The sequence below is a fragment of the Maylandia zebra genome, linkage group LG19 (genome assembly GCF_041146795.1).
Source record: "Maylandia zebra isolate NMK-2024a linkage group LG19, Mzebra_GT3a, whole genome shotgun sequence".
In the NCBI taxonomy this organism is placed as follows: domain Eukaryota; kingdom Metazoa; phylum Chordata; class Actinopteri; order Cichliformes; family Cichlidae; genus Maylandia; species Maylandia zebra.
The window spans coordinates 15042802-15055548 of record NC_135185.1 but is presented as its reverse complement, the minus strand read 5'-3'; the positions used below and the strand labels follow the sequence as shown (position 1 = coordinate 15055548).

The 12747-nt window shown below is 42.7% G+C and overlaps 2 protein-coding genes across 6 annotated transcripts in view; one reads left to right on the top strand and one right to left on the bottom strand.

The window, feature by feature from the left end:
• LOC143414102 (uncharacterized) overlaps positions 1-4186 on the bottom strand; it is a 29743-nt gene extending 25557 nt beyond the window's left edge. The window contains exon 1 of the mRNA XM_076877767.1: positions 681-4186. Coding sequence (XP_076733882.1) covers positions 1711-4167 — 2457 coding nt within the window. The 5' untranslated portion in view covers positions 4168-4186 and the 3' untranslated portion in view covers positions 681-1710. The remainder of the gene's footprint in view (positions 1-680) is intronic.
• LOC101480801 (b(0,+)-type amino acid transporter 1) overlaps positions 1-12747 on the top strand; it is a 36256-nt gene that overhangs the window by 21231 nt on the left and 2278 nt on the right. For 3 of the 5 annotated variants that reach the window (XM_004559297.5, XM_076877769.1, XM_014413791.4), the window contains exon 2: positions 12073-12206. In XM_004559297.5, the coding sequence (XP_004559354.2) occupies positions 12073-12206 (134 nt within the window). The other 2 variants (XM_076877770.1, XM_024806202.2) reach the window with 2 other exon arrangements.

The window sequence follows — 12747 nt, the reverse complement described above, 5'->3', positions numbered from 1 at the left end:
AAAAGATGCCTATATGCTGCTATATTTTCTTCCTTAACTCTGAATTTGTATTTCAGGTAATTTATTGACTTTGTCCTAACACAGGATGTCTATAACACTCTGTAAATCAGTGCAGTTAGCTTGTTAATGTTTGACACCATGCAGCGCCACGCACACGGCGGTAACGGAGATTTGCCGCGTTAATGCAGTTATGGCATTAACGTCATTTTAACGAGATTAACGCTGACAGCACCAATAATAATATGACTGTTTAAATAGGAATTTAATATTTTTAAAGACTTGGTAAATTCTTTAAAAATACCTCAACTTATGTGTAGTGTTCTGTTGCAGAGTGTAGCAACTCTGATCAAACACCAAGCTAAACCTCTGTCAATGAATACACGAGTCCGAGTAGAGTTGACTTTTTACTCAGAATCTTCATTTGACAAGCGGTAAAAACTGTAGTTGAAAAGAAATACAGAATAGAAAAAATGATCGTTTACATAAATATTGCATCACGAAATAACTCAAAATGTGACCTTACACCTTCGTGTTAGCTTTAGCAACAGTAATGATCATCAAAACTGCCTTTTTTAACATGTACAAATTAACCTCCATGAATCACAAACAAAATATAATTTTTAACAAATACTGCTATTTATGCCTTTTTAACATCTTCATCATGAAATATATACACTTACGGCGTTGCCTGAACAATGTTCCCAAGTGGATGGCTGTGGATAAGCCTCAGAGCAAGACCGCATGTCCCTCTCCCTCTTAGAGCAACCAGGAAGAGGAATTAAACAGGAAATGAGGTTATTAGCAAGTTCACCTTCAAAATTAAACCTTCTTAACATTTTTAACTCTTTTTACTGTTCTTTTTAACTTAAATACATACAAAAGAATTATTTTAAAGCAAACATTAAAGATAAATAACATAAATGCCTTTGAGGCATCACACTCCCCGCCTGGCCTATGTGAGGCCACTATGAACTTGAATGAGTCCAAACAACAGTCCTTAAATCAGTCCTTAGGCAGAAGAAGAACTACTTCTGCAACTGGCCTAAGGAAGGTTCTTGTGTCACCTTGGTCGGTCGTTTTTACTTCAACCTTTCTCACATGTCCATCCTTCCCAGGAAAGGTTGCTGTGACTATGGCCATGGGCCAGTAGTTGCGGATGGTCTGCTTGTCCCTGAGGAGGACCAGATCCCCAACTTGAAGGTTTCTGCGTGTCACTGTCCATTTTTGTCTTTGTTGTAAGGTTGGTAAGTATTCTTTGCTCCAACGGGCCCAAAACTGGTTCGCGAGTGCTTGAACTTGCCTCCATTGTTTTGTGAAGAGGTCCTTCTCTGTGAAATCTCCTGGAGGAGGTGGAACTCCTGATTTCTGTGTGAGGAGCATGGCTGGTGAAAGAATGAAAGGTTGGTGTGGGTCTGTAGACACAGGTAGGAGTGGACGTGCATTGATGATGGCTGTAATTTCTGCCATTAGCGTTGACAGCACTTCATGGGTCAGGCGACTCTTTTGCTGCAAGAGCATTGAATCAAGGATTCTCCTGGCAACACCAATCATCCAAATTCAAATTCAAATTTTATTTGTCACGTACACAGTCATACACAGTACGATATGTAGTGAAATGCTTGGACAACTGCTCGTGACCTAAAGAAAACAAAAAAGGAAAAGGCTATGAATAAGATAGGAAATAAATATGAAAAATTAAAAAGGGTAAATTTAACTAGGAAGGAATAAAATATAAATTAAGGTTAAAAATGAAATAACTGTACGACACAAATTAGAATGAAGGGTAAATTTAACTGGGAGAATAAGATAAAATATATAAATTAAAGTTGAAAATAAAATAACTGTACAACAAAATACACAATATAGAACTATCTTGGGAACTATCATCCGTTCCCATGAGCCTCCCATGTGGGAAGCATGTGGAGGTCTGAAGTTCCAGCTACATCCTTGCTTGCTGAGGTACCCCTGTACAGTATTATCCATCTCCAACTCCTTGCTAGCTCCAATGAAGTTGGTCCCACAATCAGACTGAAGTCCTTTTGCAGGGCCTCTGAGAGCGAAGAACCGCCTGAGAGCATTTATACAGCTAGATGTGTCCATAGACTCAATCAGCTCAATGTGGACGGCCCTTGAACTCAAACAACTAAACATCATGGCCCACCGTTTGCTCTCTGCCTGCCCTCCTCTGGTGCGTCTGGTTACAACAGACCAAGGTCCAAAGACGTCAAGCCCCACGTATGTGAAGGGAGGGCAAACCTTGAGACGTTCCGGCAGTAAGTCAGCCATACGTTGTTCTTCCGGTCTCCCACGCAGCTTCCGGCAGATTACGCATTTGTGTAGGACTGAATTGATTAGTCGCTTCCCACCCAAAATCCACAGTCCAGCTGCCCTTACTGCACCTTCTGTGAGATGTCGACCCTGATGTCTCACCTGCTCATGGTGATGTCGTACGAGCAGTAAGGAAACGTAACTGTCCTTGGGTAGGATTACTGGGTTCTTTTCTTCACACGTTAGTTGAGAATGTTTCAGTCTGCCTCCAACGCAGATGAGACTACTCTCCAAAGTTGGACTGAGTTTATGCAACGGGCTGTTTGTGGGCACCACTTTGTTTGCTTGGAGGGCTGACAGTTCCTTGGCAAAGGCTGGCATTTGTGCTGCTTGCAGAATGACATGTTTTACTTGAGCTATTTCATCCACAGTACGAGGTAAGCGACATGTGTGCCATCCTGTACACCTGCTGTTTTGGTTTGAATGTTTGTGAGATCTTGCCACATGGATAAGGAAAGCCACTGCTCGCAGTAGAGAGGTAAAGGTGGAGAAACGGCGAAAGCGATCAGGGGTAAGTACAGGTTCCTTCAGATGAGTAGTGTAGGTGCGTACCTGTGGTCGAATCTCTGAGTCATTTCCCGGGTCGATGAGCTCAAACGTCTCACTGGTTTGTGTTGTTTCTGCAGATAACTGATGCAGGAATGAAGGTCCGGTGAACCAAGAACTCTGTGTCAGATGGGATGCAGGCAAAGATCTGGATGCATGGTCCGCAGGGTTTGGTTCCGTGCACACATAATGCCATTGTTCTGGTCTGGTAGATCGTTGGATACGTTGGACTCTGTTATGGACATATGTGTAGAAGCGTTTTGTCGTGTTACAAATGTACCCGAGTACCACCTTACTGTCCGTGTAGAACCTGACAGCATCCAATTTCAGATCCAGCTCCTCCCGGATGAGATCCGCCATTTCTACTGCAAGGACAGCAGCGCAGAGTTCGAGCCTCGGGATTGTTGGTTCAGACTGGGGTGCTAATTTGGCTTTGCCCATAATAAATCCTACTTCCACTTTTCCATCCTCCTGGATGGCTCTCAAGTAAGCGATAGCCCCAATGGCCATAGTTGAGGCATCTGAGAATACAAACAACTCTGTGCGCACAGCTTTGGTGAGCGAGGTTGATGTGTATGCACGTGGCACATGAAGCTCCTTTAGGACTCGAAGAGAATCTCTCCAGGTTTCCCATTTCTTCAGCTTGTCTTCTGGGAGAGGTGCATCCCAGTCAGTCAGTTCCGAACTAAGTTCCCTAAGAAGAGCTCGTCCCTGGATTGTGACGGGTGCCAGCATACCCATTGGATCAAAAACACTATTGACGGTAGAGAGGACTCCACGTCGGGTGAAAGGTTTGATAATAGTTGATGCAGAGAATGTGAATGTGTCTTTTCTGATCTCCCAAAGCAAACCCAGGCTGCGCTGCATGGATGCTGTCTCTCCGCTCAAATCCAGATCCTTGATGAGCGGGACACAATCTTCTGGCGGGAAAGCTCCAGTGACTGCTGGACTGTTCGACACAAACTTGTGCAAGCGGAGGTTTGATTCAGCAAGTGAAGCCTGAGTCCGTTGGAGAAGGTTGATTGCTTCTGCTTCAGATGGGAGAGACACCAAGCCATCATCCACGTAAAAGTGCCTTTCCACAAATTTCACTGTGTCGGCACCGTACTTCTGGGCACCTTCAGCAATGGCTCTTCGCAGACCATAGATGGCCACAGCCGGAGATGGTGAGTTGCCAAAGACATGAACCCTCATGCGATAGTCAATAACTGCCTTGGTGAGGTCGTTGTCCTCATACCACAAAAACCAGAGGAAGTTGCGGTGCCTTTCATGGACCAAAAAGCAGTGAAACATTTGTTGGATGTCGGCGAGGATAGCTACTCTCTCCCTTCAAAAGCGTAGAAGGACACCCAAGAGAGAATTGTTGAGGTCGGGACCAGTCAGAAGCACGTCATTGAGGGAGACCCCGCAGTACTGAGCGCTGGAATCAAAAACCACCCTGATTTGGTTGGGCTTTTGTAGGTGGTATACCCCGAATGATGGAAGAAACCAGCACTCTTCATCTTCCCTCAAGGGTGGTGCCACCTCTGCGCGACCGTTGGCAATGATCTTCTCCATGAATGCCACATATTGCTTCTGCATCTCGGGTTTCTTCCTGAATTGGCGTTGCAAGGATTCAAACCTCTTAACCGCATGCTCTTTATTATTTGGCAAACGTTGCCGTGGTTCTTTGAACGGCAATGGAGCAACCCAACTACCAGTGTCATCTCTGTAGACATTTGTATCCATGATCTCTAGGAAGAGGATGTCTTCTATTGATGGGGCAGGTTTGTTATCATGTTCAGATTGGTTAAACACTGTGTGTCCTAGCATCCTCTCTGGCATTTTGTTAGACTTGTTGAAGCTTGGCTGTGTTTCTTTGACCTGCATGAAACTTGCACAGGGCTGAAATATGGAATGGCGACCGCTGTCTAGCACATGGGTCTTGAATGTGTCAACTGTTGGCTTATGCACATTAACTAGGCACACCTCCCCTATCACCACCCAGCCTAGATCGAGACGTTGTGCAAAGGGAGCATTGTGTGGCCCGTTAATTTGCTGCCTGACCTTGTGTGCTCTAAGCACGTCTCTCCCGAGCAGCAGGAGTATCTCTGCTTCTGGGTCTAGATCAGGGATGTGTTTGGCTATATGGTGGAGATGAGGATGATGCAAAACTGCACCTGGTGTTGGGATTTCAGCTCGATTGTTAGGGATTTCAGGGCACTCAAGGAGTGGTGGAAGAGGTATGAGAACGTTGCTGTTCAACGACTATCTGGAATCCTTCTGCCTTCCTGCCATACGTTTCGATGACGCTGGAGCATGTTCTGAGATGGTATAAGAGTGGTTTGTTCTCCACACCAAACGGCTCAAAGAACTCTGGCCTGGCTAATGAGCGATTGCTCTGGTCGTCCAGAATTACATAAGCTTTAATGGCTTTGTGTTTTGAATGTTTGGGGTAGACCTTTGCAAGGCAGATCTTAGAGCAAGAACGACCCCACTGGCCGGGGCCACAAACCTCTGTGCAGCTGGTTCTAACATCAGTTACATTAGAGTCATCTTCTCCCTCCCCGCCGTTCTCTTGTGGTGGTGGAGGAGCCTTGGTGAGTTGAGGTTGTGGGCCAGGGTGCATAGCTGCATCATGATAGATGCTTTCACACTCTAAGCATTTCACGGAAGATTTGCAGTCTTTGGCAACATGTGAAGTTGAAGAACAACACTTGAAGCATATTCCTTTCTGTTTTAGAAAGGCCTTCCTGTCATCGATGGACTTGTTTCTGAATGTCCTGCATTTTTTAAGTGGGTGAGGTTTATTGTGCAATGCGCAGTTCTTGTTAGGGTCGTTGTTGATTGTAGAGACATCTGTTTTGTGAACTGCGATAGACTTGTTGGTGTTAAAGCTCTTCATAGGTAATCTTTCTGATTTTGTGGGGTTTGCGCCGTTGCTTTGACAAATAAAGCTGGGGTCATTTCGCTTCTTTGCCTCATGACAGACAAAGTTACAAAAGTAACTAAAGGGAGGGAAGCAGCCGTTATTCTCTTCTTTGTACCACGACCCAGATGACACCCACTTCTCCTGGAGCCCATATGGGAGCTTGTCTACTATGGGTCCAATACCTCTGGAGGTGTCTAGATATGACAGCCCAGTGAGGTATCCATCCTCCTTGGCGCCTTGTATCTCCATAAGCAAATCCCCAAGTTCACGTAATCTGATGTGATCTTTGGCTGCAATTTTTGGAAAACTGTCAAGTCTCTGAAACAGTGACTGCTCGATCATCTCAGGAGCACCATAGCAGTCATTCAGCCTCTCCCATGTCTTGCGCAGAGCCAAACCAGCATTATTCACATGCACTGAGTGTATGCATCTTATTTGCTGTCCAGACTCTTTTCCTAACCATTTGGTCATGAGGTCTAATTCTTGTGTTTCTGTAAGTTGAACCTCAGCCACAGCATTAGTGAATGAGGACCGCCATGCACGGAAATTCTCTGGCTTATCATCAAATTGGTACAGTCCTGACGTAACGAGATCACGTCGCGCCAAATATTGTGCCAGAGGGTCAGGTGGTTGTGACACGCTCACTGGACGCATATGCCGGGGTGTTTGTGATTGAGCACCTATATACGTGCGAGGGTTTGTTCTTTCGACGTCGGTCTTCAATTCAGCTCTGGTCAGTTTAGACAGGTTTGTTGTGGGTGGATACGTCCCATTATCCACTTCAGGCTTGGGCTTGCTATTGCTATGTTGGAATTCCGCTAAGCTTACAGGTGGATGCCATGTTCTGAAACTGTCTTGTGATTCTGCACGGTCTACAGATTTAACAGGTGGGACAGATACTGGTGCGAAGGTAGACTGATTCTGATCATTTTGAGAGCAAACATATTCACTAGTACGGTGCAATCTAAGCCTGTCTTCTGACTCAGATTTCACATTTTCTACATTTCCATGCATTTCTGCTACATCTTCTAACACCTGTGCTTCAGCGATGGCTGCGTCTGCTTCACGATTTAATGTTAGCACTTCCAGCTCTGTATCAATTCTAGCGGCTTCCAACTGATTTTGAGCTTCTCTAGTTTTCCTTTCTGCTTCTCTAGCAGCCTTTTCCAATTTTAATTTAGCCTCCTGGCTAGCATATGATGCTCGTACCTTAGCAGCTTCTGCTTTAGCTCTGGCGCGAGCCGCACTTGCAGATGATGCTGATGTCACGTTGCTCCTGGTATTTGATACCGATGACTTGTTGCTTGCTGCCATCACGAACACGTAGGACCATCGAGTGCCGCCTTTTCACTGTAGTGTTCTGTTGCAGAGTGTAGCAACTCTGATCAAACACCAAGCTAAACCTCTGTCAATGAATACACGAGTCCGAGTAGAGTTGACTTTTTACTCAGAATCTTCATTTGACAAGCGGTGAAAACTGTAGTTGAAAAGAAATACAGAATAGAAAAAATGATCGTTTACATAAATATTGCATCACGAAATAACTCAAAATGTGACCTTACACCTTCGTGTTAGCTTTAGCAACAGTAATGATCATCAAAACTGCCTTTCTTAACATGTACAAATCAACCTCCATGAATCACAAACAAAATATAATTTTTAACAAATACCGCTATTTATGCCTTTTTAACACCTTCATCATGAAATATATACACTTACAGCGTTGCCTGAACAATGTTCCCAAGTGGATGGCTGTGGATAAGCCTCAGAGCAAGACCGCATGTCCCTCTCCCTCTTAGAGCAACCAGGAAGAGGAATTAAACAGGAAATGAAGCAATACAGGTAAACCACCAGGAAGTGAGGTTATTAGCAAGTTCACCTTCAAAATTAAAGCTTCTTAACATTTTTAACTCTTTTTACTGTTCTTTTTAACTTAAATACATACAAAAGAATTATTTTAAAGCAAACATTAAAGATAAATAACATAAATGCCTTTGAGGCATCACATTATGACAAACTTAATTTATCCTTATCTTAAATGGTTAAAACTTCAGTGTGATTGTTCTTATTGTTCATGCCAGTTCATAATAATTAACCCATTTCCACTGACTGCATTTTGCAACTTGGTGCTTGGTGTTCTTTTCTATTATTTTAGATTCGAGTCCTATTTAATTAAAGTTCAACTAGAGTTAGAGTTCAACTTTGGAGAGCATTTTTAACTAAATGGTTTAGCAAAGCATTAAAGAAAGTAAATATTCAACTTAGTTTTATGTTATTCTGTTGGACTGCTTAAACTGGCACAAGGGAGAACCAGGTCAAGTCATGGCTTTCCTCTGATAACATTGTTATGCAGATACTCTGTCCATTTCTTCACTCAGATCCAGACACAAGTATACATAATATGAACAAACACCAGAGAAAGAATTGAGGACACCAGAAGAATCAACTTGGCTTGCGGGGACATTTCCAGTAGACTAGAAATATTCAAAACAGTCTCTATTTTGAATTTTTCGTTTCTCCAACTGTGTTTTATAGAGCAGAACCTAAAATAAATCATTGTTAACGTGAAACCTAAGAAAAAACCAACTCTGGACAAGCAGACATTCTTAAAATCTGCTTAAAAGTAGCCTCATTTCGTAGCTGTATAATTAAGTGTGCTCCGCCTCTTATGTAACAAACAACGCTTCAGGTGTTCTTGTCCGCTGCTTCTAGGAAGACAAAAACTTTCTGAACATGGGAGATGATACACATGGACTCAATCTGCAGAGGGAAGTGGGGATCATAGTAGCAGTTTCCTTCATTGGTGGAACCATGATTGGATCTGGGATCTTCATTTCTCCCCAGTACGTCCTTTCCACTATTGGGAGCTGTTGCGAAATCAGTTTGACCCCGGTTCTTTTATTCGTCGAGGCATCCAGAGACGGCACCGGAACTCAGTAGTTATTTCACAAAATCTTTATTCATCTTCATTTAAGCCTGCACTTCTAGAAGGGAAGACGAGGCCGGTGTGTCCCTCTGCAAAATCTTCACCCCTTTGTTAGTTACAGCCCCCCCAGCTTCATTATATGGTCCTGCTGTGGACTGATAGCCATGCTGGGGGGTCTGTGCTATGCTGAGCTGGGCACTATCATACCAGAGTCTGGAGCTGAGTACATTTACATACTGCGGACTGCAGGGAAAGTGGTGGCCTTCATGTTCGTCTTCAGCTTCATCATGGTCATGAGGCCGGCTAGTGGCACAGGAGTCGCTCTCATCTTTGCTGAATATGCTGTGGCCCCCTTTTACAGCGGCTGCACTCCTCCACAGCTGGCTGTGAAATTCGTGGCTGCTGTATCAATCTTGGTGCTGGCTATAATCAAATGTCTGAGCGTCCGCTTGGCCACAGGCATCCAGCTGGTCACCATGGCAGTGAAGGTGGTGGCCCTGGTGGTGATCATCCTGGGAGGCATTGTGATGCTTTTCCAGGGCCGCACTGAGAACTTTGAGGACTCATTTGAGGGAACCAATGCAGGGGTCAGCTCCATTGGCATTGCTTTCTATCAGGGCTTGTGGTCGTATGATGGCTGGAACACTTTAAATTGTTTAACCGAGGAGGTGAAACATCCAGAAGTGAGATTTTCAATATTTACTATTAGTAGTTTATAGAAAGTCAAAATAAAGATGAAGCATGCCAACACTGTGCGTCTCCACTCATGATTGTGCATTTTTTTTATCTTCTTACAGATTTAGATGAGTAGGCCAGGACAAACTGTAGTAACCTGAGAACTGATATTGGTTTAGGATATAATAATCCAAACCAACTGGTGGCTCATTGGTGCAGTGGTTAGCACTTTTTCCACAGTTAGAAAGCTGACGAGTTAATATTTAATTGAAGGCAAAACAAGTACATTTTACACCACGTGATTTCTTTTGAAAGTTTTTTCTACGCAGTTTGTAGCATCTGAATTCTTTGTGATCTTTCTCAGTCTGCTCTGTAGACGTGTCGTTTTGTGCTCCCTGCTCTCTCTCACCATGGCGGACAAAACCCCAAAAAACGAAGGCCTGCAACTGAAGAGGCAGATTGGATTGATTGGTGGTGTCGCAATAGTTTCTGGAACCATGATTGGATCCGGTATCTTCATGTCCCCACAGTATGTCCTGGCGTATGTGGGAAGTCCTGGGGCCAGCATGTTAATCTGGTTTTTTTCAGGTGTTGTGGCTTTGCTTGCAGCTCTCTCCTACACTGAGCTTGGGACCATTATTCCTGAATCCGGTGGGGAATTTACTTACATCCTGAGGATCTATGGTTCATTCCCAGCCTTCTTTGCGGCAATCACTTTCATCCTGCTTTTGAAACCTTCCAGCATTGCAGCAAAATCAATGACCATTGCACAGTATGTCATGGCTCCCTTTTACCCAGGCTGCCCACCTCCTCAGCTGGCTGTGAAATGCTTTGCAGCTTTTAGTATTCTGGTAGTTGGCATTACCAACATCCTGAATGTCCGATTTGCTCTGAGAGTGCAGGTGATCTTCTTGGTGGCCAAAGTGTTTTCACTCACTTTCATTGTAATTGGAGGGCTAGTGGAAGTGATACAGAGCAGCACTGTGATCGAGGAAAATTTTAACATTGAGAATGCTTTTCAAGGAACTCAGTTTTCTTTGAACACTCTGGGAAAGGCTTTACTTCAAGGCCTCTGGTCTTACGGTGGCTGGAGCAACTTGAATTATGTGACTGAGGAGCTGAACAAACCAGAGGTGAGGCTGAAAGGGTCTGAAGTGACCTGAAATAGTAGCATTTATTCATGCTAAATTTTTCAAATACAGCTTAAAACCTGTCCAGAATGATTTGATTCTTTACTGTAAAAGATGCCTATATGCTGCTATATTTTCTTCCTTAACTCTGAATTTGTATTTCAGGTAATTTATTGACTTTGTCCTAACACAGGATGTCTATAACACTCTGTAAATCAGTGCAGTTAGCTTGTTAATGTTTGACACCATGCAGCCCCACGCACACGGCGGTAACGGAGATTTGCCGCGTTAATGCAGTTATGGCATTAACGTCATTTTAACGAGATTAACGCTGACAGCACCAATAATAATATGACTGTTTAAATAGGAATTTAATATTTTTAAAGACTTGGTGAATTCTTTAAAAATACCTCAACTTATGACAAACTTAATTTATCCTTATCTTAAATGGTTAAAACTTCAGTGTGATTGTCCTTATTGTTCATGCCAGTTCATAATAATTAACCCATTTCCACTGACTGCATTTTGCAACTTGGTGCTTGGTGTTTTTTTCTATTATTTTAGACTCGAGTCCTATTTAATTAAAAGTAGAGTTCAACTTTGGAGAACTAAATGGTTTAGCAAAGCATTAAAGAAAGTAAATATCCAACTTAGTTTTATGTTATTCTGTTGGACTGCTTAAACTGGCACAAGGGAGAACCAGGTCAAGTCATGTCTTTCCTCTGATAACATTGTTATGCAGATACTCTGTTACTTTCTTCACTCAGATGAGGCCCTGTCTAATCTTTTACTGAAAGTACAGGGTTTTTTTTTAATCTTCATGTAGGTCACGTAGATCCAGACACAAGTATACATAATATGAACAAACACCAGAGAAAGAATTGAGGACACCAGAAGAATCAACTTGGCTTGCAGGGACATTTCCAGGAGACTGGAAATATTCAAAATAGTCTCTATTTTGAATTTTTCATTTCCATTTTTAATTTTTCGTTTCTCCAACTGTGTTTTATAGAGCAGAACCTAAAATAACTCATTGTTAATGTGAAACCTAAGAAAAAACCAACTCTGGACAAGCAGACTAAATTCTAAATTTTTTAAAATACAGCTTATAATCTTTGATAAAGATTCTGCTGGGAAATATGATTGTTTTCTTGCTGCTATCCTGAGAAAAATGACCACTTACCTTTTTCCCCCCTAAACTCTGAATTTGTGTTTCAGGTAATTCATTGACTTTGTACCAACATATACCCCTACAATGCTTAAATCAGTGTTTAAAGTGTCTGAGGTGACTAAAGAGGTACACGAGTTGGCATTGTTAGGATTGTTGTAATTGCAGTTCCAGCTTGTCCTGACTGCATGAAACTTGGTGCTTGGTGTTGCTTGGGGAGCATTTCCCCCCACGGTTTGGCAAAGTATTAAAAAAGTAAATATTCAATGAGGCTTTGTTTTGTCATGAGAGACTGCTTTGTTAATATGTGTAATCAAGGTTTAGCCAAACTTTACAACCATGTCATGTCATGACATTTTATTTCATGTCATATCTTTTTTTTGTACAGGTGAATCTTCCTCGGGCGGTGCTGATAGCCATTTCTCTTGTGACTACTTTGTACCTGCTGGTGAATGTGAGCTATCTGGCAGTAATGACGCCTAAAGAGCTCGTGTCCTCAAGCGCGGTAGCAGTTACCTGGGGGTAAGACAACACCTGTTCTCAACCTGATAAGATCTTTTTTTTTTTTTTTTTTTACTTCTCCCATAGAACAGGAAGCAAACCTGAAGAAATCCTCTTCTCTGTACAATCATTTGATATGTGCATTAAAATTACTGATGGTCAAACAAATGGGGCTTTTGTAAGTTGAAAATACAAACTGTATTTAAAGATGGATGTTGCAATCCTGTCTCCATTTTGAATCCTCTGTATTAGCATTTTAGCTCCCTGCCATGTTGATACCAGAGATTAAATCATCCAGTGGGATTAATAGGTGATTAATAGGCAATTTAAATCTGCCCACTGTGCAAGTAATTATGAAACTTATCTTACACAGTTGATGTGATTTCTCGCAAGACTCATCAATCCACTGTAAGGAAAATTACTTAAGAGTCGCCTCCAAACACTTCAAACATAGAAGGAATGGCAGCAAAGAGCATCACTACAGTTAGGTGCTCACTTCTGGTGTCACACAAATACCAAGAGATATTGGACCCCTTCTCTTCACCGTCTCTATGTTCCTCCT